The 26,487-nt window shown below is 37.3% G+C and overlaps 1 protein-coding gene across 1 annotated transcript in view; it reads right to left on the bottom strand.

The window, feature by feature from the left end:
- HMCN1 (hemicentin 1) overlaps positions 1-26,487 on the bottom strand; it is a 465,916-nt gene that overhangs the window by 238,304 nt on the left and 201,125 nt on the right. Inside the window, exons 12-15 of the mRNA XM_047077306.1 lie at positions 11,382-11,523; positions 10,152-10,279; positions 7,574-7,687; positions 2,013-2,171 (exon numbers count right to left, since the gene is read on the bottom strand). Of these exons, the coding sequence (XP_046933262.1) occupies positions 2,013-2,171; positions 7,574-7,687; positions 10,152-10,279; positions 11,382-11,523 (543 nt within the window). The remainder of the gene's footprint in view (positions 1-2,012; positions 2,172-7,573; positions 7,688-10,151; positions 10,280-11,381; positions 11,524-26,487) is intronic.

Here is a 26,487-nt window from a genome sequence, read left to right as displayed (position 1 = left end):
GGGGCGCCTGGGTGGCTCAGTCGGTTAAGCGTCCAACTTCGGCTCAGGTCATGATCTCGCGGTCCATGAGTTCAAGCCCCGCATCGGGCTCTGTGCTGACCGCTCAGAGCATGGAGCCTGTTTCAGATTCTGTGTCTCCCTCTCTCTCTGACCCTCCCCCGTTTATGCTCTGTCTCTGTCTCAAAAATCAATAAATGTTAAGAAAAATTAAAAAAAAAAAAAGAAAAGGTCATAGAGAGTGAAGATCTTGAATATGAGTGAAGATAAAACAAAATTCAGTTCAAGGAATGAGGATAAATACAAAATATTGGTTAGGATGTTTCCTAATCCAATGCAAGTCACTCCAGCACAGATAGCCCTAAGGCTACATGGATTTTCACTAGCCAACAGCGAGAACCTGGAAAGTTCAGAAACTAAAAATATCATCAAGAAGGCAGTAAGTAAGCAAGGAAATGTGTATGTTGTTTATATTTTCCATAATCTTGGAGAGGGGTGAGAGTGTCATTCCCCTTTTGCTGGGAACAATTACTCAGGCTAATTCATTCTTCCTTAAAGCCAGACAACTCTAAAAGGATGTTGGGTCAATATAAAATACCTGAGCAGGAAAGAGGAAGAGGCAGAACTAGAAAATGTTGGGAATTTGAAACACGATACTTTATATATTTCTTAGAAACAAGAATTCTGCACCAAGTGACCCTCTTCATTCGGGCCTTACGTTTCTAAAAGCATTCCTTGTGTTTTAACTTCAGATATCCTCCCCCCGGAGATTCCAATCTTATTTCCAAGGCACTTCTTTCAATAACCTCAGCTTTTAGTCACGGTCAAACACATTTTGCTGTGCCTTAGACAGATTCTACAGTGGTCTTTATGGCCATTTCCAGCTCTGTTGATTCTACCCCAAGAGCATAATCACCAAGAGTACAGAGTGTTCACCAGACAGCCCAGGGGCAAGGGGATCATAAAAGATCCCAGGAGGAAAGAAATTAGTTTATATGAAACAACATATTAAGCTTGGAGGGCCAGGATATTCATTTAGAGAATTAAGATAGAACTGGAATGGTTTGTATTACTGTATCCTAAAAAAAAAAATCTGCATTTTCTTTATAGTTCCCAACTTTTGTTTAAAAAAAAAAAAACAGCTGAGGCATGAAAATCATCATACATAAATGAAAATACAATTTAAGAAAATGTCATATTTTATAAGTTTAACTAATGTCAATGTTGGAATTATTTGTTAGAATTAAGCTGCCAGGTTCCTTTTCATACAAAGCAAGCTCTGTTTTATTTCATGTGTTCCTACACTGTGTATCAATTATTTTTTAAGAAACATGACATACAGAGACAAAGAAGGAGAAAGAACCAAACTTCTTGAGTAATCTGATGACAGTGGTCATACACATGCTGTATCCTTCACATTGTGACTGACATTTATTTGTTGTTAGTACTTGAGGAGTAATTGCTAGTAAAAATTTTTTTTTTTAAATAAAAGCACAATGTGCTACCTTTGCTATCATCAACATCTCCAAATTATGGTCTAGAGCCAAAGTCTAATTTCTGGCCTCCAGATGTTAATACTTAGCAATTTTGTGTCGGAACGGATGACTCCTGTTACGAAAATGTCTGGCAATAGATGATATTCCAGTGAAGCTTATAGTCTTTGATGTCAGATTACCTGGGTTCAAATATCCAGGCTCTGCCCCTCCATAGTTCTGTGATACTGGTCAAGTTACTTAGCTTTGTTACGCCTCCTTTTTCTTATCTATATAATGGAGATATTTATAGTATCTTCGTCTTAGGATTGCTATGAGAGTTAAATGAGCTAATGCATATAAAATTCTTAGCACAATGCATGGTATATAGAAAGCACTTGGTAAATGTTTACCACCATGACTATATTAATAATCTGAGACGCTAACTCTCATTTGTCCTTTCTGACAAACATTTCCACCCAAATGTTTCAGAGTTATTAGCATGGAAAAAACCAAATGTGTCTATCAGAGCTGGATGCTTACAGCCAACATCCAGAGTTATCTTGCCAGCTGCTCTTCCAGCATCATTGACAGCTACACACATATAATCACCAGCATCCAGGTCTTGAGTTTCTTGAATCTTCAAAAGTCCCAAGAGAGGGTCAATAATGAGGAATGTTGAGGGCCTCAGCTCAAGATCCCCTAGGTCAAAACAAAGAGAGAACATTAAACCCTAAAGTATTTACATAGTTTACTCTGCTCTTGGTTTGATTTCAAGACTGCTGAAGAAAATCAACTGTCAAGTTTTTACAATACTGTTGTCTGGCACAACGCAGACACTTAAACAATGTTTACGCAAAGAAAGGACAAAGGGTTTGTTGGCACTAAGCTGATTTATTAGTCTGTATGATTCTGTGTGCTAACCAAGAGCCAAAAATCTGGTCCCAGCTATTTCCTACTGTGAATGTACCTAAATAAGAAAGAACTCTTCAAAGCTATACTGGGGAGGACGAGGTTGGGGAGTGGGGGTGGGAAAGGATGGCAGCTGTCACTGTGGCTGTGTTAGGTAAGAAGGGAATGGGAAGATGAAGGTTGAAAAAAGGTTTCTACCAGCTTTGTGGCAGGATGAATTTCAGTTATTTAGAAAGTGCTTAGGAGATTCTAAGCTGGTCCACAAAGCTGGTAGAAACTTTTTTTTCAACCTTCATCTTCCCATTTTCTTCTTACCTAACACAGCCACAGTGACAGCTGCCATCCTTTCCCACACCCCACTCCCCAACCTCGTCCTTCCCAGTACAGCTTTGAAGAGTTCATTCTTATTTAGGTCTTAAAAACTGAGAACAAACCGAGGGTTGATGGGGTGGGGGGGGGACGGTGGGTGAATGAGTATTGAGGAGGGCACCTGTTGGGATGAGCACTGGGTGTTGTATGGAAACCAATGTGACAATAAATTTCATGTTAAAAAATAAAAATAAAATAAAATAGGAGTGTTAAATGCATTTTGATTATAATTATTTCTTTGGTATACATATTGTCAGGTCCAAATAAATCTTTTTTTTTTTTTTTTTTTTTTTAGTTAAAAAAAAAAAAGAAAAGAAAGTGCTTAGGAGACTACAGGTGTTCTTTGTTTGGTCAATGGACCGGGTTTTTGGTTTGCTGAATGCTGTCACAGTTAGTGTCTTGTGAGAGGTATAGGCTGCTGAGGAGGGGCTCAAACTCACGAAACCGTGAGGTCATGACCTGAGCCGAAACCAAGAGTTGGCCGCTTAACTTACAGAGCCACCCAGGCACCCCTGGATGAGAAATTTCTAACAATGGCCAGAAAGAAGTGTTTTATAGAAATTTCCCATAGTACCGCTACTAAATCTATATTATTCATCAAGTTCTTGAAGTTGGAGTTACAGGTTTCTCGAAGAGGCAGGTAGGGAATAAATGTGTGGAAAATGAAACCATGCATTGAGTTTGACCTCAGTGTGAGGCTAGAATGACAGCAGAAAAATTAGTTATGTCTGAGTTATCTGTGTGTCTCTGATGTTATGTGTCCCTTCAGCCCCTCCAATCCCCTGAGAACCATTTCTCTATGAAGGAAAACAATGCCTTAACTAATCTGTAAGTTAGGTTAGTCTCTCCTTATGTTTCTCCTCCTTCAGGGTGACTCCTCTCCCAAGAATGTAATTACCTGGATGGCCAGTTTCATAAAAAAAAAAATACCTACTACTGGATCTTTAATACTATCTTAGTGTCCACATCCTTTTTGTAAAGAGTAATAGCAAACTTCCTGTGGGGATCCTAAAATCTTCCTGGAGGTTGGAAGGCCATTGCTCTTAGGGGTGCACAGCATGCCCAGATGTCAAGTCTAAAAAACTGCTCTCCAAAAGGTCATGTACTACCCCTAGCCATGTGCTTTGAAGACCACCATAGTATCTCACTTAGCTTCTAACAAAAAAAAGAGAGAGAGAGAGAGAGAGAAACCCAGAACAAGTAATCCTCTAGAATACTATAAAAATCACCAATCAACAGACTCAGGGCAACAAGCAGACAATTATATTTGTTTTTGTTTTTATAATTTTGAGAACAGAAGGGGTCAAAGGAGCCATAAATTTGAAAACAAAAAAATTGCAATAGCGACCATCAGTGCCAAAAATAAAGTATTTTTCAGCATTCCAATATTTAAAACCCAAATCATCCTTTTAAGCTTGCTACTACATACCACACGAGAATGAGAGAAGCAACCAAAGCTGTGTCTATGTGCCTCTGGGAAATTTTCATAAATAAAAGCAGATGATGTTGACATAAACTTTCCTCCCACTAAGGGAGAATGCAATATGACCTAGCTGTTCATCAAGTATTAGAATGTTTGGACTAAAATGCATTTAGAATTTTGGAATTTACTTCTCCCTTATTTCTTTTGTTTATGTCAAAGGATAAAATCAAGACCTTTCAGCTAGTAGGTTTTTTTTTTTTTCAAAAAAAAAGCTAAAAGAATAGCAATAATGAAAATGTAAATTGGGAAACACCAGTTTAGTCAAGTCATCTACTAAATTAGTCATCAAATTATTGGGAAGCCATTGAGAAATACGGAACTTTGAGATGGTAATGGAATAGGGATTATTTAGTTTTAATATTAGGTAAGATTAGAATTTTTACAGAGGGAAATATACAAACTTTCCTGACAACCCATGCTAGGATTTAACAATCATTACCACTGCAGAGGGTTCTCTTTATGCTGTAATTTAAATTCAATTCTGGTTTCTGTGGATGTAAAGGCTAACAACAGAGAAATCATTATCCCTGGCATAAGATCCTTTCAAATAGTTGAAGGGAATTAGTGGTTCTCAAAAATGTTTCCTTCAAACCCCTTTTACACTCTTATAAATTATTGGGGACTTTAATGAGGTTTTTTTTGTATAGATTATATTTATTTGTATTTAGTACTTTAGAAATTGAAAAAATTTAAATGTATGTATTTATTCTATAATAAACTCATGACATTTTAACATAGTGAACATATTTTATGAGAAATTAATTATTTTTCAAAAAATAAGATAAATTTAGTGAGAAGAGTGGTGTTTCACATTTTGCAAATTTCTAGAATGTCTAGCTTAATAGAAGACAGCTGAGTGCTCATATTTGCTTCTGCATTCATTCTGTTGGATATCACACTTCATGTACCCTCCAAAAACTCCACTATACACTTGTGAGACAATGAGTATGAAAAAGAAAAATAATATGTTAGTATAATTAGGAAAGTAATTTTAGTCTCGGAGATTCCCTGAAAAAAATGACGGGGAACCCCCAACTACTCTTAAGAACCACCAATCTAAATTGAAAAACCTACTTTCTTTAATGTTTCACCAGAAATATCCTTTATAAAACATTTTGATAGTGTCTCTATTCTTTTTTGAACCCACTATATGTTGCTTATTTCTAAAATGAAAAATCCAAAATTTTTATGGGTATTTGTACTTATGCAATTCCTTTTCTCTGATGGCCTGAATAGAATATAATTTATTAATTTATTAATGAATGGTAGGTGCCAGCGGTTTGGGGACAAAGGAAATGAGATATTCTTCAACAGGTATGAAGTTTCAATTATCCAAGAGGAGTAAGTTCTAGAGATCTACTGTGCAACAAAGTGCCCATAGTTAACCATGCTGTATCGCACACTTCAAAATTTGTTAAGAGGACAGATTCCATGTGTTCTTACAATCAATTAATCACTACCTATATTCAATCAGAATTGCTAGAAAAAGGGGTATGAAGAAAAAGTTATTCTTCTGGTTAAGGTAAGGACTCTTCTTCACCCCTTGGTTTCCATAAGGTAGGATTTCCCTAACCTCCCATTGTCTCATCCCTAGCAGAGGTGGAAAAGGAGAGCCCAGCTGCCTCTTCCCCCTTTCTTTCTGGAACCAGTCTGCATCAGAGTTTATCCTCTAATTTTGTTTTTGATGATCCAGACTCTGCATATGCAATAAATGCTTGCCTGGTACATATAGGACAGTAGGTTGGCCTATTTCTGGGGTTTATGCCTACTGTGCATACTGTTGATGAACACTGGAGGATGTCTTCTAATTTGGTCTGTCAGTGTTTAATGTCCACATTCTATTTCTGTTGTTTCATAACTGAGAGAAATGGAATATATTTAACTGGGCCCATTGAACTCCAACATCTTTGGTTTAGAAAATTAAAAGGCAACCAATTCTAGAATCTTCCATGTGGTCACTGCATGGCTCCCTAACTCCTCCTTACCTTCCAAGCCATTTATGGGACCCAGGTTAACATGAAGACTAAGTTTACTCAGAAAAGTAGCCTCAATTTGGGAAAATAAAAGACTTTCTGTGTGACTCTGCTATCTACAGGCAGAGAAGTCGGCAGGTCACATTGACTTTTAAAAAAGAGAACTACTGCTTCTATAACACATTTTTTTCTGGATTTATTTAATTATGATGTGACTTTGACACTGATTATCTATTTCATTTGTAATTCAAAGACTTAAGATTTTTAAGTAACTAAAATTACAGCTTATGGTAACTGAAATAAACCTAATTAAGAAGCAAATTCAAAAACACTTTCTTATCAGAGAAAACATGAAGACAAAAAATCATTTAACATAGAAAACCATGAAAATAGCATTACCTCCTAGTTTTTCTGTTTTTGATTTGTATTATTTAAATGTGTTTGTTTTCTACATAAAGCCTTTCTTTTTCACCTCATGTTCCCCAAGAGTTTGAACCCGAGGTGAATTCATAATTTTGTGATTATGACATCAACCCGTTGCTATGGGAATGTCTGTGATTTAACAAACAGAATCACAACAATAGTTCTTTGTACTGTTTAGCATTTTTCATCTGAAGATTAAAAAGTATTTTGCAAACAGCATCTCAATAATCCTAGCAACCTCCCTGTTAGAGTGCTTGCGGGAATTTTTCTTTCTCATATATTGGAAGAATTGAGACAGAAACAGAAGCAGGACGTTTTACACAGATATCTACTGTCAGCATCTGAGCCTGGACCAAGACCCAAGAGTATTCTTACTAAGACACATTACTGTTATTTTATTATAGAATCACAAAGGTGTAATCTTTATGTTACGAATGTAGGGAGAAAATTTCCATGCTTGATATAAACATCTACTATGCATGATGATGCCCATCACACTGTCTTTCAACTACCTGTAAGCTTTAATGTTATGTCTTTTTTTGAGCACTTTATAGACCGTGTCCTTGGGAATCTAGAAAACTTTCTAATAGTGACAGCTATTATCTCTAAGTGAATTGAAATCAGGAAAGCCATTTTAAACGTTAACAGAGTATTCTTGGACAATTTTCTACAGGAAACAATCCTAAACTAACAAAGAGAATGTTCAGCTGGATTAGCAAAGGCGAACTTTTCCTGCTTTGATTTTCACGGTCCTATAATCCACACCAGATGTCAAATCTTGAAATTTAGAGTTCAGAATTTTGAACTATTGTCTCTAGTGAGATCATAAACACATTTTATGGGGCTGCTAAGTCACACACCAAAACAAAATTTTAACAAATCATTTTTTTAAAAGAGAAAACAAAACCAAGTGAACCAGACATGAACATATTTAAGAAATGTACCTTTGAACCACTTAACTCGAGGTGGAGGAATACCAGAAGTTTTACATTCCATAACTGTTGTATCCCCAAGAGCAACCAAGAGCTCGCTCTGAACTACGATCAACTTCGGGGCTTCTGAAAAAAACAAACATGCAAATCGTCAACATCTGGCCCAGTGCCACGTGGACCTTGTTCATGATTACACTAAATGAACCAATTTAGCAAAATCTACCAGTATTTATGAGCTTGTGGTTATTTCAATGTTTATAAACAGAATGAAACTCTTATAATGCAAGTGTTCATAGATAGATGTGTGTGATGAAAAGATTATTTATTAAGGCCAAAAATATATATTAGGCAAAAATAATTCTGATAAAAGAGTACAAAAAATTAGGAAATTAATTGAAAGGTCTTTATGAAAAAAAAGAGATATATAAGGAAAGACAAATCTTAGAAATCTGAACACATCTTATAGAAATAGTAAGTAATACTGAAGGAACAGAGAGAAGAGTAATAGTAATAAAAATATCAAAAGAGCTATGATAAGGCTGACTTGGCTAAATTATGAGGATAATATAATTGTAGATGAATTTGTTGTAATATTTTCTATGTGATTTTAAGGATATTCATGTTTCACTACAGAGAGAGGGTTGTAGTCTAAGGCTAAAAGTTCCATCTATAAAAAGTAGAGCCTCGGGGCGCCTGGGTGGCGCAGTCGGTTAAGCGCCCGACTTCAGCCAGGTCACGATCTCGCGGTCCGTGAGTTCGAGCCCCGCGTCAGGCTCTGGGCTGATGGCTCGGAGCCTGGAGCCTGTTTCTGATTCTGTGTCTCCCTCTCTCTCTGCCCCTCCCCCGTTCATGCTCTGTCTCTCTCTGTCCCAAAAATAAATAAACGTTGAAAAAAAAATTTAAAAAAAAAAATAAAAAGTAGAGCCTCCATTCTCTTTTTGCCTTTGATGCTAAATACATACATTCTCTAAGTTTCTTTGCCTAATTCTTTAGAGTTCACTCATACATTTTTCTCTTAGCTGGGCATGTTAGGACTTTCTAATTTCAACTGAAGTAGTTTAAAAGAAATTGAATTAACTTCTCAAAGATCATGTTATCCCTCTCCTAGAAAGAAAGCTTTCAGTGAATTCATTCCACAATTCTCTAGTTTGGCTTTCAAAAATCATACACTGGTACAGAGCTTTCTCTTGTAACTTACCTTCCATAACACTTTCTTACTCATCACAAGGTACAGAGCAAAATGGTAGCCCAAAGCACCCCCTACCCTCTCCTATCTTCCTGTTTTTGCAAAGCTGTTTCCTCTGCCTGAAATGCCCTTCGCCACAACTCTTCTAATCCCACTTGTTCCTCCAGACTGAGCTTAAGTCCTGCCTCCTTTGAGAAATCTTTACAAATTCCCAGTCAGAATTAATCTTCCTCTCCACCAGTCCTCTGCTATAGTACTAGTCTGTCTGCTTTCCTCTATATCTCTATGTATAGCCACTCCCATTATGCAGGCTCTCAAAAAGTAAGGACTTCATAACATACATCTTTTATTTCACATTCCACAATTTTAGATACTCTGGGCAATTAATAAGGTGAATAAGTGGGTCAACTATTTTAGCTTCTTTGTGAATGAAATGAAATTTGTGTCTATGATTCAGAATCTATTTCAACCCGCTTTCTACAGTCCCACTGTCTATTTCTTCTCTAATCTTCCAAACTTACCATGTGCCTTCCTCATTTCTATCAATGAAGAACACTTCTCTCTATGCTTTCAGCTTTGATATTTATAACACTTTTGCTACCTCCCTCATCTATACACACCAAATTACAATTCTTAATTTTTATTGTAGCTTTCTTACTCTCCACTGCCAGTTTCACTACCTTACCATAAATGGCAGGGTAGACTGCTAGCCATTAATTATTCAAAATTACAAACTAACACTGAACATGTCATGTCCTTGTCCTTTATTTGTTTAAGAAAGACCAAATTAAAAGAAATACTCTATTCTGTTATATATTATTAGAGGATATGATTATATTAAAATATATTAGATTATATATTATATGTTATTATACATTTTATTATGGAATATTTATTATAATTATCACAAAATGCATCCTCAATAAATGCTTGAGTTTGGAGGGGAAAAACTGAAGATGCAAAGTGAAATAACAGCTAGACAGGATAAATGACAGAAATGTTATAAATATGTCATTACTATAGAAATACTATAAAGCTTTAAATATAAGTTAAAAATATAAAATGGAAGTTGAGGTAAACTAGAAAGGATATAGAATTTATTAATATGTAAGCAAAATATTGCAAAGAACAGAAAAGCCATGGAAAGACAGACTTTGTAGACAATCTGGGACTCTACCACAAGACGTAAGCCTCCTAGATTTCTACTGAATAATGAAGCTATCCACTCCCGGAACTTTTAACTTAAATGTTACAATATTTGCTTTAATTAATGTGTGAAATAAACAATCAATTATAAGACTGGTTATAACTGATTCCTAATATTAATTTTCAGAAAAGTACTTTTACATTGCTTGATATGATATGCATCCTATTTTAATTGCTTTTTAAACTGATTATACTTGCCAATATATCTAAGGGTAGAAGTCTGTTTGTCTGTTCCAGCTGCATTACTTGCCAGGCAACCATAAATCCCTGCATCTTTGGGAACTGCATTTTTGATAAATAAGGTACCTTCTGAGGTCATCCTATACCTATGGACAAAAGAAAACAAAATTGAAAATACCCTAGTAACAGTATGAAGAAACTATAGTACCTCCTTACAAATATTTTAGACTTATATTTTTGATGCTGTTTGCAAAAACTATTAATGTCATCATTTTATAAGAAATATAGTAGATGTAGTAGTAATAATAATAACAATAATCATAATAGATGCCAGTATTCAGTACTTGCTATGTGCCAGAAAGTGCTCCAGAAGTTTTACATTTATTAATGTTTTAAATCTTCACAATTACCCAGTGAGTTAGATACGATTATTATCTCTGTTTTACAGATGAGTAAAGGGAATATATAACTCACCCAAAGGCAGTTAGTAAATGGAAGAAGTGGAATTTGCAAACAGGCAATCACACTCTGTAAACTGCTATGCTAAATGATTCCTCACAATGAAAACCTGAGAGATACAATGCCTCCTGTCACACAGCAAGTCAGTGATGAGTCTAGAAATAGAATCTGGCTCATACTTAAGCCTTCCTCCTCAGACAAAAGCCAGAGTATTGGAAGCTCAATAGCTGGAAGCTTCCTTGTTTCTGTTCCCCATGGTCATTGCATTCTGAGCGTGAGAAGATTCAATGTCTTTAAAAGGCATCCAGCAGATAAAATATATCTCAATGCAGTATGGCAAAAGTGACTAGGAATTACAAAGAATGTCTGCACACATTTTAATTAGAGCTACTGTTCCATCCGTGACATCTCCTTCTCTATTAAATCCCATGATCACTATCTTTAATAGATCAGTGGAAACTACATATTGCCCCCTAGAACATTTATTTTCCCCATTTCAATTATTCAAGGTAAGCCAAGGGTTATGGTGTCATGTTTCCAATGCAAAGTATTGTGAAGCTCTTAGTCCTGGCCATTAAATTCAAGACTGCAGAACATCCAACTCTGTCAAGTCATCATTTATTATTTTATGGACATTTCCTGGCCTATTTAGAAAATCGAATGCTGTGGATTTTGGTCAAAGCTCCCTCAACCATAGGGACTTAGTCACATTAGTTTTGTCCGGCTTTTGATTCATTCTAATTAATATTTCACTCAGTAAAAACAAAGAATGTGATACAAACCCAGTACCTGTGTGAACCCATGATAAACATATCATTAATGGTCCAGGTGATCTTTGGTTTGGGAAAACCTGTTGCAGAACACATGATGGAGACCTCAGATCCTCCTGTGAATGATTGATTCTTGGGCATCACAGTGACTTTGGGTGGTTCTGCAAATAGAAAGAAACATATATGGCGAAATGGCAACTTATCCTGATGTTAAGAGCTTCCTATCTTAGCAGATTTGTAGGCTTCTTACCACACCTTTATTTTTATTTGCACTTTCAAGAATTCGTTTATACAAGTAACAACCAAGTTGCAGCAGGGATTTGGGAGATCTTCCCCAAAGTTGACAGGAGTTGCAGACTCTGCACCCTGGCTCTCTGTGGCCCAGGTTGCACGAGACTGGGGTTCCTGGTCCCTGCAGAGCCCCTCTTCTCCCTGAAAGCCTGATGCTGTGGCTGGGATGCTGGAGCCTGCCACTACTCTGCAGTTCCAGGGCAGAGGGCCTTACTTCTGGCCATTTGTCCTGAGACCTTGCACCTCAGCCCAACCCTGTCAGGCCTACTGCTACTTCCAGATCCCACAGCATGAGAGTAGATGAGGCCTTGCCCTCAGAACTTGGGAAAGGTCCTGCTAACTCTCCTCTAGGGGACTTTAGGGACCTGGATTGGAGACTAGTGACAGGAAGGGCCTGAATGAAAGCCATGGGAGCTGCAGGAGCAAGATACAGTGATATTTGGCAGCTGGAGCAGGCCAGGGGAATTGGGAAGGGTCCCTCTGTCCACTCTCTCGGCAGGTCCTGCCCCCCAGTCCTACTCTGCTCCATGGCCTTGCTTACTGGGCTGGCCTTGCAGTAACTCCATTCTCCTGGAGTGTCTTGAACATGTGGAAGAAGGTGGTCCTCATGGCCTAGGGGCAGATGTGGTCCATTCTCTTGAGGTGTCTTAGGTAAAAGAAAGTAGTCCTCATTGCCTGGGGACATCAGTCATGGTGAGGTCACTGGTGGGGATGGCATCTAATATCTCCACCTTGAATGTCCCTGAGATAAAGAGCTTCCTTTTAGGGTGCCTGGGTGGCTCAATCGGTTAAGCGTCTGACTTCAGCTCAGGTCATGATCTCACGGTTTGTGAGTTTGAGCCCCGTGTCAGGCTCTATGCTATCAGCTCAGAGCCTGGAGCCTGCTTCGGATTCTGTGTCTCCTTCTCTCTCTGCCCCTCCCCAACTTGTGCTCTGTCTTTCCGTCTCTCAAAAATAAATAAATGTAAAAAAAAAATTAAGAGCTTCCTTTTGGGGTCACAGAAGGAGGAGAAGGTGGAGTATACCACAGAAATGATGGGCATCTAGACCTGAATTGCCAGGTAAAAAGCATCTTTCTTGAAAGATTGTCCTTCTGCATGTCCTCAGGGTGGATCCACATTCTGAGGTACTCTATGACCATGGGCTGGCCTATGTCAGACATCAGAGTCATGGTTTGTCCTGGAGCACTGCCAGTTGATGAAGATGTCCCCAAGACACATGATCAGGCCTATGGGCCCCATGAAGAGAATGCCTGCTTGGTGATCTACATGCAACACTTGTGGAGAGCCTCCAAGAGGCCTATCATGTTCAGGACACTCTGGTGGTTAAAAAATGATGACTCAGAGTTGGCCCACTTCCACCTTCTAGTGGCCCTCTGTCTCAAAGTGAAGGGTTCTATATGTACTTGAAGAGCTGGATAAAGCAACTGATGATATTCATGTTCTCCACCATCTGACTGCTATGGTGTAATAAGCAGATGACCCTAGCCATACTGGAGACCGTGAGGCAGAGCACACAGTACAAGGGGATCTTGGTTTAGAACTTGGCCATGTGGCTCAGCTGTATGAGCAGCAGCAGCAGCAGCAGCAGCAGCAGCAGCAGCAGCAGCAGGAGAATGGTGGTCAGCCACGGCAAGAGCTCCATGACCAGGGCATCACTGGGACCGCTCACCTGCAGGAGTGCCCTGTGGACCCAACTGTGCTGGCCTTGAGCCCCCTCCTTGGACTCCAAACCAGAAAGAGCTCTTTATATGACCCCCATCAGGGGTCTAGCCCAATCTGTACAGGGAAGGGACCAAAGGAATTTTAAAGCAGAGGAAGTAAATACTCTTTGAGAGTAAAATGAATTTGGTTCCAATGTCATGTTTCTGTACTCCAGTGTTTACCAGGTGGCCCCTTCCTACTTTGCTCCCACCAGCTGACCACTGGCTTCTGTCTGCTAAGTTGGAACTTCAGTATAAACCTATTCTCAGGAAAGGTCTCTACATAGGGCCTTTTGCCTCTTTCCATTTAGTGAACACAGGTTTGGAGCCACCACTTGTCCTGGCTGCTGCTCTTTATTTATTAGATTGTAATTTGTTGAGGTGAAGACCATCTCTTTCATATTATTCCATATTACATTGCTTTCTACAGTATTTAATATCCCTTTCATGCTATATAGTGACTTGTAAATAACAGGCACTTAAAACTGTTGAGGGAATACAGTCCCTTCCTAAATTGTAACTTGGCTCTGAGAATTTTTATGCCTGCCACTGCTCAAGGTCCTGCTATATTGATCATTTATCTCATGCCCATGGATTCACAGGACACAACAGGAAATAGCAATTATTCAAAGTTTCCATTGCATACATTCCACTTCTACGGCAGAAAACAGACTTTTGAAAGTAAAGTAATGAATCAGGAAGTTATTGTCAAAAAGGATACAAAAATTCCCTGGGGTAACTGGAATGTTGATATATCTGGCCTAATCAATTCCACATTTTACATCTATATTACTACAGAATGCGAATTAATCTTCAAAGAAAGTACCATCAAAGAAATAATAATTTTCTTAGTGTAAATATTTCCCACTCAGTAAGATAAATGAAAATAAATTCACTTCCACAGTGTTTGAAATAGAAGTTATAGGTATTAACAAAAATAAATAAATTTAATAACATGGGGTTTTTGCACAATTATTATGTTCCAGGCTCTGTGCTAACCTGTAGGGAGACAATGATGAGCCAAACAGACATGGTGCCAACTTTCCAGTTAACTGCATTTTTAATATAAATGAGATAGAGAAATTCAATTAGTTAGATCTTTATATATTTATGATATATCTTTACTATAAGTTAGCCTGCAAATTGTGGCTTAATTTCACTAAGAAAAATTAGTCTGAGAAATCCTGATACATTTGAAGGAGATACAAGTGGTAACACTAGACCAGTAGGCTACACAACTGGATAAAACTAATTAGTGCCTAATTGCAAGCAGCTTACAATCACCCTCCTTTTTTTCCTGTTTACATTGTGTTCTTCAAATTATGATTGTCTTTGAAGTTAATGTTTAAAGGGTTTTTCCTGCCTGTGGAATTGGTTGATAGTCTTATTATTCCATGGATTCTTCTTGGTGAACATATGGCTACAGAAATACAGGAGGTCAAGGGCAGACTGCCCATGGCCAGTAAGTTCAAGTTGTGATTCCATCTGGAATCCATCAATTCTGAAATGCCAGAGGACTACACATGCTGTGGGAGTGTTTCAGATAATCTTTAGGGGATGAGGGGGAAAAGGAACACTTCTTTCTCTTTGGAATTTATTGAATACCCACATTTATTCAGTCCCACTTTCTGAAAATAAAATGTTTCTTATGCTTAGCTCATGTTGACCTAGGATTGCTGCAAAGATTCAGCAGCTCTTGGGATTTATGTCTAAACATGGTGCCTCCCGATAAAGTCTAACAGAATTGGCCTGGCATCTCTCCCAGCAAGAATTCAGGTATCAAAGTGAAAATAAATGTCAGTTACTCAAACCAGGATGCAGAGGGCTAAGAGGTCATTTCTCAAATAAAGCCTGGACATAGGGTGCTGCTCAGGGTCATGAAATCAGTCTGTGTGCATACATACAGATGGGATGACATAATCTCACAGAAGGTGAGAAATTTGCCATTGTCCTGGAAAGAATATTTCTGCTGACAATAAGAAAATCAGAAAGGAAATGAACAAACATGGAAGCAAAATTAGATTCCTGCCAAATAACAGTTGGATAAAGATGGTCAGAATGATTCAGCCTTCACTTGATTAGGTTAAATAAGGCTGTAATAGACCTCACTATAATTATTTCAACTGGTAGAATTTTTAATTTTCTAGAAAAACAGCTCCTCTTGTTTTAATAAAGTGGTTTTAATGGAGCAGAACAAGCTTAAAAGCCTTAGTTCAACTCTATCAAAGTCTAGAGTCAAATTTTAGGCTTTGGGGGGAAGTAATCCATTCTTAGTTGGTTTTCAATCTTACTTCACCACCACAATAATCATCATTATCATCACCATTATCACCATCATCATCACCACCACCACCATCAACCACCAACATCATCACCATAAATAACAACTTGCTTTTCATTAGCCAAAACAATGGAAACATGGCGCTCTATTAGTATTAAGGCATTAACCCATTCTTTATATTTTAGTCATAAAAAAAGCAAAATAGGTGAGTTTTTACAATTTCTCACCAATGATTTAAAGAGATACACATAGATTATGATACTAAAAATAAAAAAATAAATACTGTTTTAAGACTTAGGTGTCTTAGCACACTCTAAATGGCAAGGCTAGCAAAACGAATTGAAAATAGCTATTGTTCTGCCTGCAAAGGCTGTGGAAGATAAAATCCTGCCTAACTCTTGCAAATCTCCAATGTCAACCTCACACTCTCAAGACATATTTCCTGTTGGTGGTCAGCTGGATCTGACTTGTTGCTGTTTTGCCTCTGATAGGACATTCTCAAAGAAAAGATCTAAAAGACTTTCTCTTCAAGGTCATTTAATTATCACCAATAAATTAATCAGATGATGGAAATGCTCTGAATTATCTAAGCAACAATTTAAAATATTTTCACCACTGGCATGTGTAGATTACCTGGGCAAATTTCTTTGTGTTTCATCCTTTCACACAACAAACATTTATTGAGTACCCCTAATTTAGACACTTTATAACCACAAAGAACCCACAGAATACTGGATACAAATCCAAATTATGTACAATGAGGTACTAAACTCCTTCTGGTAGTCAGCTCTTCAAATAGGAAGGTTGGAAAAATTATTGAGTGCCTGTTACATGGTAGGTATCTAACTCTAGGCCTATCATTTATTTTCCACAATAACTCTATGAAGTGTCACAGCCATTCTACAGATAAAGCACCTAACAAGCCTCAACATGGTTAAGTAATCCATGTGTCTGGTCTATGCCTCAGTGGGGATAATAAGGCACAGTGTTATTGCAGATTAGTTAAATTAACATACATAAAACCCTTAAAGCAATTGCTGGTGCACAGTAGGCACTATGTAATTTTAGCTATTATCAACATTCCATTATACAGTAAAGTATGATGGAGAGTGATCAAATAAGCGACATAGCATTTAAAATAGGTGTGTCTATATATATTATCTAGGCATTTACAAATGAAACTTGATCACAATTCTCATACTTGCATGTTCTATTTAGATCACACATCCCACTAATAAATGATATGAAATATACCTTATTTGATTCTTCTGAAATGTAACAAGTTCTAGATACTCAAAATTTGTTAGAAATTTCAATAAAAATAGATAAATCTAGTTTTTCCACATTTTGCTGATTAAAAAAAACCCACGCTAATACCTATGTCACCTGGCACTTGTTAAAAAGGGGATGTGATGATGTAATGAGCATATGGTTATGATAATATCAATTTCATACTGAGTGAAGTAATTCTGGTCATTAGGGTTTAACTTCATCCATCATCTTGAGAAATATTTCCTTTTTTTACTGCAACATTCTCTCTGGTGACGCGAACTAATTAGTGACAGACATCCACCCTTTCCTGACACCATAGAAAAAAATTAATACTTCTAATGTTCATACAGACATAACATGGCAAAAAAAAAAAGGAAGCCTTGTCTGGCCCTTTGACTTCCATGTGGCAGCATGTGATTATGGAAGAAAAGTCAGCTCTCCATGGAATATACTCAACAATTTAACCAGGACTCCCTTGTTCATTGTCAGCTTTAAAAATCCTCCTCATAAAGGAGCAACTAATAAAATCAGTAGACTTATTTCTTGTCCCCAGAGAAACAGGATGATAGTGTGTTTTAAACAAAACTTTAAATTCATACCGTGTAATACATACCACACCATTTATTCTAACTTTCACTCCTCAGCCTGGTCAGTACAAGCATTTGGAAATATAGCAGCCACGTCACCTTAAAATTGATAAACTGCTTTAGCCTCTTTCAAAAAATTTTGCCAAACTTACTCACATGGTATAATTTTTAATTATGGTAAACTAAACAATACTTAAAAAAACCTTTATAAATTTTTCATAAGATAACTATCAGACTTTGTTACAAAATAGGTTTTTTTTTAAAAAAATTTTTTTTTTCAACGTTTATTTATTTTTGGGACAGAGAGAGACAGAGCATGAACGGGGGAGGGGCAGAGAGAGAGGGAGACACAGAATCGGAAACAGGCTCCAGGCTCCGAGCCATCAGCCCAGAGCCTGACGCGGGGCTCGAACTCACAGACTGCGAGATCGTGACCTGGCTGAAGTCGGACGCTTAACCGACTGCGCCACCCAGGCGCCCCCAAAATAGGTTTTAAATGTAAGCAGTGATTTGCTGGCATGTGCTGCGAGGAGAAAAGAAAGTACTTATGTAATGAAATCGAACATTGTTGATGTGACCCAGATAAGCCATTGAAATTCACATGGAAACATGAAAGATAAAGTTAGTGACCCAAATCTTCCTATAGTCTGTTACTATTACTTTGAGGTCCATTCAGCAATTAAGGAACACACACCTATTGGGTCCAATTGTGTTTTTCTCTTTGTGCAGGGAGCTGTGGTTAAAAGGCGGGGGGGGGGGGGCAGTAAAAAAGTACCTCAGTACATATAATATGATTGGGGAAAAATGATGGTAATTAAGTACAAAATTGTGTGTCACAAAAAGAAAGAAAGAAAGAGAAAGAAAGCAAAAAGTTCTACAGAAGCCTGACTATTCAGAAAGATGGTTTAGTTGATGGCCATACCACCTGAATCCCCTCGGATCTTAGAAGCTAAGCAGGGTCATGCCTGGTTAGTACTTGGATAGGAGAAAGAAGGTGGTTTATGAGAGTAAGTTCACATCAAAGGTAGGATTTAGATAGGAAACATTAAAGTCAAAATAGCTCTTTGAGCTAGGTCATAGAATCTGAGTGAGAACCATGTAATCTGGAGTAGTCGGGATGCTTCTGTGACTCAAGCAATGGGCGTGGAATTGGGCAAATCATGGAAAGATAGAAGTAACAGAGCAGAGGTAGAGCCAAAGCAGCAGAAAACAGGAATCCACTGACAGTATAATGGACATGGAGCCTGGTAGAGGAAACATTCACTGGCCACCAGAAAATCAGTTCTGGAGACTGAAGATGAAGACAGGTGTAGTACCTAGCCACCCTTTGGAGAGATTCGATACCAAGAAAATTCAAAACTCATACAGACACTACAAACTGTCTGCCTGATACTGCTCTAAGAGATAACATTTAGCAGCATGAGTAATATTTCATGGCAGAAAATAATCTGATAGTTTCTCTACTTTGAATTCATAATTAGAGGTGAAGTTTTAAGAACAAGTTCAAATATTTAGTTACCCATGTTAAAGAAATAGGCATAAAGGAAAAGACATAAGAATATCTGATTCATTTAAAGTGAATAGTATCCATATATTGAAAGGAAACATTTTTATTTCTTTTTTTTTCTCCATACATTGTTTTAGGAGGATAAAGTTTGAAGATAAAATGTTAAAAGTATTATGGAAGATGGGATGCCTGGGGGAGCTCAGTCATTTAAGCACCCCACTTAGGCTCAGGTCATGATCTAGCTGCTAATGGGTTTGAGCCCCGCCATCGGGCTCTGTGCTGACAGTTCAGAGCCTGGAGCCTGCTTCAGATTCTGTCTCCCTCTCTCTCTCTGCCCCTCCCCCTCTCGCTCTCGCTCGCTCTCTCTCTCTCTCTCTCTGTCTCTCTCTCTCAAAAATAAATAAACATAAAAAAATTAAAAGTATTATGGAAGAGTCAGTGTGTGGAGGGCTAACGATTGTCAATTTTATTCTGAGGTAATTAGGAAACCACAAAAAGGTCCTGAATGCATGGGCATTTAAGGGAGGGGCGCCTGACAGGCTCAGTCTGTTGAGCATCCCACCTTACTCAGTTCATGATCTCACAGTTCGTGGGTTCAAGCACCACAGTTCATGGGTTCAAGAACCCTTGAACCCAGTTCGTGGGTTCAAGGTTCTGTGCTAACAGCTGGAAGCCTGGAGCCTGCTTTGAATTCTGTGTTTCCCTCTCTCTCTCTGCCCCTCCCCTGTTCGTGCTCTCTTTCCCTCTCAAAAATAAATAAACATTAAAAAAAATTTTAAAGCAATCTTGGGGAAAATTCACCTGATTACACTATGAATTAAAGTGAGGGAACAAAATTTGAAGGAAGTCCAAGAAAAGAGGATTTTAGTAGGGGCGCCTGGGTGGCTCAGTCGGTTAAGCGGCCAACTTCGGCCCAGGTCATGATCTCGCGGTCCGTGAGTTCGAGCCCCGCGTCGGGTTCTGTGCTGACAGCTCAGAGCCTGGAGCCTGTTTCAGATTCTGTGTCTCCCTCTCTCTGACCCTCCCACGTTCATGCTTTGTCTCTCTCTGTCTCAAAAATAAATAAACGTTAAAAAAAAAATGAAAAAAAAAAAAGAATTTTAGTAGTTTAGGTTTGTGACATGCAAAGGGGATGACATGAAAAATTACCAGGGAAATAAGGAAGGGAGTGATTTGAGAGACACTGACAAACTGAACTAACTATGCGTAGGGAAAGTGGGAAGCACCTGGGCCTAAACATATCATTATACCTGGGATAATTCCATCTGAACTCTAAATTTCACATTAGCTCATTCACACTGATCCCTATTAGCATTGCCAAGCATTCACTGATTCCAGCATTGGCCCACAGAAAATATGTCCCAATACATCCATAAATAAAAAGAGAATTGGAAATTCAATTTTAAAAATTGATACTGTGTTTGTGTGGTCTGAGGAAGGAGCACACAAAGTGAAAGCGAGAAAGGGGAGGGCATGATTCCTTGAAATAGATCCCAAGTGCCCGGACTCCTGGTCTAGTGCTCTCATTACCCCAGGAAGCAGTGAGATTCACAGAATCAGGCAAGAAAGGATTTTTATCTCAGCAACTTTCAGTTTAAGAAGCAGGGTTATAAAGTTCTAGAAGCTTTCCTTAGCCTCCTCCAAAAGGATATGTGTCCAAAAGTCACCTAGTGGAGCAACCAATTGTAAATTGTTGTTTAAAAAGGCATTGAATTACATTTTGGTAAAAAAAAAAAAAATGTATTTTCAGGGCTGTCAATTAATCCCTGTGATGGAAGATTTCCAAGCTTCTAAGTGTTCCTAGTGATAATTTCATGTAATGAGGAATTAAGACTGATGAGAAGATACTCCATTAAGTAGTTTTCAGTATTAAGTTTCTGTTTTTTACTTGAGTTCTCACAATAAAATCTAAATAAATATCCTTATTTTGGAGATAGTTAAAAACCTACATTCAGCCTAACCACTTAATTGATTCGTATATTTGAAAACATAATAGAACAGATTTACAACTGCTCCCCAAATACTTTTATTCATTGTGGATGATACGTTGAATGATCTAACATCAAGCAATGCTAGATGAGAAATTGGAAAATAATTAGTATTTAATTACTGAACGTAATTTCTATTGAATTGTACAGACTGTAAAATGTATTTTACAGAGTCTCTGACTCTTCTAAATATCTGTGTTTCCTGTTGAAAAAGCTAACTTCAAAAAGTTACATAATGACTGTCATTGAGCCTGCTGAGAATTGTAATTAGTAGTTATGTCCTATCCCAACAGATGTGTACCTAGTGATTTAGCTCAATCAGTGTATTTAAAACATACTGACATTGTTTGAAAATGCATTACTTCCGCTTCTGATTAGGGAGGTAACTCCAGCTAGTTCTAGTGGTAACCAACTTTTAAGTTATGAAGCTTGCACAATGAGTAACAGAATTTCACTAAGAGTGATTTACAATAGACAGATGTGCTTGTTCATTTAAATTTTCCTTAATTTTCAAATGAGTAGAAATGTTAATGGAATACATTTTCACATCTTTTAAGTTTTTCCATGCCTACTAGAAAGTTCCCATAAAAATGGCCAGGGATTCCTTCCAAAGAGCGAGAGCACAGGATGAAAACTAAAAGCCAACGAATCAGCCAAACAAAAACAGAAATCAACTGCCTGAACAAAGAGGCAAAGGCCACTGAAATCCCAAAGATAATGGAATCAAGTGCATATTTCCAAATGATATCTCATCAATGTAAATATGAAGACCTGGCTATAACTTTTCCAAAATGGCAGAATTATTCCTGAATGGCAATAATTCCAATGAATTATGAGAGTCCTTAATATACACAGCAGCTGCAATAAATTTCCTAAGACTTCTGCTCTTGCTATTTCTGCTTTTCTTTTTTCTCTGGAAAATACTACAGTTGTGCTATCCAATTCGGTAGCCACTAGCCAAATGTCTATTTAAATTCACATTTAAATTATCTAAAACTAGATCAAATTTCAGAACAAGTTCCTTAAGGAGCATTAGCCATATTTCAAGTGCTCAAGTGCCACATACAGTTAGTAGCTACCACACAGAGCATCACAGATATACGTCTATCATTGTAGAAAGTTCTATTAGACAGTGCTGGACCAGAGAGAAGGTCTGTTAAATCTGAGAGGTCATTTATTCATTGATTTACCAGTAGATGGTGCATTAGCAATAAAACACATAGGCAAGGACTAAATCTTGACAGTTATAGCTGGATTTGCAAAAAATCCCATACCCAAACACCAATATGGTTAGAAAATACAGTTAATAAGAGAAGGGCAATAATTTCAGAGATAGGCAGTGATAAATTTAGGCTAAATTCTATTTAGTGAAAAAATACTAATGGCAAAACACATGAAGATTTATTAAAAATTTACAATTTTTATTTTCCCAATGTAAAATATAAGGATATATATATGTAGCAAATGTTTGCTCCCTTGGTATCTATTTGAATTCCTAGTATAAAATTCCTCATATAAAATTATACTAATTCCTAGTATAAAATTATTTATACATTAACATTGTTTCCATATAATACTATATTTTTTCTTTCCTTAACATTTCAGGAGCTTCTTTGGGTGATTAGTCAAAACAGATTAAGACAATAAATATGATTGAGAAGAAGGTTAGAATTTTTAAAGTCTATTCTTTCTTACTTAGAAAATCTTCAATTAAATGACGACCAGCATTGACTATTGCATTACCTTTTCTTTACTGGGCTCTTTTTATAACAATTTTCCAAAATCACATAATTTCCAAATAGAAGAAAGTCCATTCTCATTTGACTTGGGGAAAAAAGGGTCAATCATAATTAGCATTATTACTTCATAGCATATTAGAAAAATACTATTAAAGCTTTACATACATGTACATGTATCTTCTGATCCAGACACAATTATGGCAAGGATATCTTTTGACTATCAAAAGTTGGCAATGTAATATTATTCAGTGCTAAAAAGAAATGAGCTATCAAGCTATGAAAAAGACATGGAGGAACCTTAAATGCATATTACTAAGTGAAACAAGCCGATCTGAAAAGGATATGTACTGTATGTGTCAAACTGTAAGACATTTTTGAAAAGGCCAAACTATGGAGACAATAAAAAGATAAGTGGTTTTCTAGTGGTTGGGAGGGTGAAAAGGAGAGATGAATAGAGCACAGAGGTTTTTAACAGCAGTGCCAATAAACACTCTGCATGGTACTATAATGATGGATAAATACCATTATAAATTGGTCCAGACCCACGGAATGTACAATGTCAAGAGTAAACCCTAATGTAAACTACAGACTCTGGGTGATTATGAAGTGTCAGTGCAAGTTCATCAATTGTAACAAATGTACCACTCTGGTGGGGGATGGCGATAATGGCAGAGGGCAGAGAGTATATGAACCATCTCTGTAACTTCCTCTCAGTTTTGCTGTGAACCTAAAACTACTCTAAAATAATAGGGTTTTTTTTTTTCAAAAAAAGGGTTATGGTACTCAAAAAAGGATAATTTTATAAAGTATGCAACACTTATAGGATCAAAAGTACATAAAAGTAGATCTACATAGCACTTCTAGCAGGAAAGACTTAAAAATCTGGCAGTTACTTTATGTTGCTAGACAAATTCATTTGTTACCTTAGTTATCTTATCAGGGAAGTGACCCACAATGTGATTGAAAAAACACTTAGCCTTGCAAGTCCAATCTGAGGTTCTGAACCTCCCATCCTTCCAGTTGTCACTTCCTGACTCCCACACTCTCCTTCCCCAACTTCATCATGACCCAAACTCCTCTGACCCTTCTGATTTATTCCAATCTATCAGATCATGCCTTTAACCTTCTCTTTCTTTCTTTATCCAGCCTAAACTCCACAGAGCTATCACTGCAACCACTTTTTTTCCCCCGGGTACTTTGTTTTTATTGTTTGCTGAGCCAACATCACAAAGTCACAAACCTGAATGATTTTTCCACTTGTATATGAAAAGGATCCTGAAAACAGCAGGAAAAAGAAAATCACACCATCCTAGGGACAGATCTCCCTCTTCAGCTGGACCCTCTCCTCTCAGCATGCCCACATTGCTGTGTCTTCATTCTTCTGTGACTTTACACATGTAACTTTCTCCATCTAGAAAGGCTTTCCTGATTTCTACCTGGGTAATGCTGACTTATATTCCAGTGGATACCTCAGGTACCATCTCCTGTGTGAAGCCTTTCTCAACATCCACTCATCACTAAGAATTAAAGCCTCCTAGGTATAATACCCTGGTGACATTCTTACCACACTGTGTTATAAATATTCATTTAATTTACTTATTCCCTTTCTTATATTATAAACTTATTGAGGGGAAGGATGCTGTTCTATCTTCATTTATACCCTCAGCAAAGAGCACAATATCTGACACTTAAAGTTTTGGTGAATACATGAAGGAAGGAAGGAAGGAAGGAAGGAAGGAAGGAAGGAAGGAAGGAATAATGAATATATAAACAAATAAGACACCACCCCTGATCTTTGGCAGACCTGTGTTTTTAGTCAAGACACTTCATGTGTTTCAGTATTTGTTTTAGTACTATGAAAAAGTATACTGATAACAGTATTATTCAGACAGTGCTGTAGGAAACAGCATAAATGAAGATTCTATCATCATTTATCACTTAAATATCATTTAAAATGATTATCTATCAGTTTAGCACTATCAATAACCAAATGCTCCTAATGTATACCTTTCTGCAGATCCAGCAATAAGTACTAAGAATTAATTCAACTTTTATTCATAATAGTCAAATATCATATCCCTTTCCTCATAAATAAAAATAGTAAGTTACTATGTTTTTTCCTGTATTACAAATATCTAATCTGTAGAAACAGAATTTATTTTTAATTGGATAATGAATTTATAAAATAATAAACATTAATCGATGTTCAGGAAGAATATAACTCAAATAATTTTTTAGTACATCTTATGATGGAAATATTTTTTGGACTTGCCTTACCTAAACACTCTACTCTGTTTTTTTTTTAATTCCCCAATTAACATTTATTGACCACTCTCTACATCCCAGGCACTGTACCAAATGAATATACTCTAGCTCATTTTCTTTACTGTCCAATACCATCTAACATTATCCTAACATTTCTCTTCACTGCTGCTCTATGGTCTCTGGACCCCTGAAAAATTTCTCTTGGACTAAAAGATAAATAAAAATTAAAAAAAAGGAAATATGAACTCTACTTCTCATTCAGACTTCCCACAGACAGGATGCAACACTATGCACTAAATATTGTGTCAGGCACTAAAGACACCAAACTGAAGAAAATTGGATCCTGCCATCATGGAACTTATGGTTTAATCGTCTTACATTTTCTCTGTGTGCTTGTTTTGGAGCATATTTATGGTTGTTTCTCTCCCCTGACCTGCTCCTTAGCTACTCTACCAGAACTTGGGTCAAAAGATTTACCAAACTGTTGTGATCTACCTGGCCTACTGTATAAGGCACCAGAGAAGGAAGGAGCAACGGAGGGATAGGGAATTAAAATCAAGCAGTGATTTCTCTAAATCATCATTACCACAATGCTGGAGACTTCCAGAGATTCTTAACCTATGCCACAGAAACCTGAGGACATTTGTAACTTTGCTATTGAAAAAAATTTAGGGGGGCACATGGGTAGCTTAGTTGGTTAAGCATCCCACTCTTGATCTCAGCTCAGGTGTTGATCTCAGGGTCATGAGTTTAAGCCCCATGTGGGGCTCCACATTGAGCATGGAGCCTACTTTTAAAAAAATTCACTGCTCTCACTTTTCTGTCTATACCCAAAAGCCATTTATTTATATTATCTTTTTACACTTTCCTCTACCTGCCGTAACTTAAGGCCTGCTAATAGCCTGTGTAGGCATTTCTGTATTCAATGCAGAACAATGGAAAGACCCAGTTTAGATCTGGGCTGTGTCGCTTGCTGGCTTTGTAACCTAGGGCAAGCCACTAGGGATTACATAACCCCATCCTAAGTCAAGGAAGATGTATAATTTTATTGAGTAGAATTGCATTTTGTTATAAACAGAAGCTTGCCTGAAACCATGGAGTCATTAGAATACATTCATCAGATAAAGAAAGTGAATATTAAACTTTTCTCTTCATAAAGTTTACAGTCACCATAGAAAGAACCAGGAAAGCAAATATTTCTATGGGAAACTGCATTTTCCTTGGATATCAGTGCAGTGAATATCTGAATCAAAACTTCACTAGATTATTTTCCTTCAAATCTAAAGGCCTCCAACTTACTCCTTATTAGATCCATAGTACAGAAGGCAACAAAAGCCAGTATCTTAACAGAGCATGTTATTCATTTGTGCTGATTCATACTGGGACATCAAACAACCAAGGAAATGAATACAATTAACTTTTGACAGCAAGTAATGATTTGAGGTTTTCATTTTAAGTGTGTGGTTTCATCTTATCTAAATGAAATCCACAAA

Source organism: Lynx rufus, unplaced genomic scaffold (genome assembly GCF_022079265.1).
Source record: "Lynx rufus isolate CCGP_SWC_20201006 ecotype Redwood Valley unplaced genomic scaffold, mLynRuf1.p SCAF_15, whole genome shotgun sequence".
Taxonomy (NCBI): Eukaryota; Metazoa; Chordata; class Mammalia; order Carnivora; family Felidae; genus Lynx; species Lynx rufus.
This window is presented reverse-complemented; position numbering and strand designations above follow the sequence as displayed.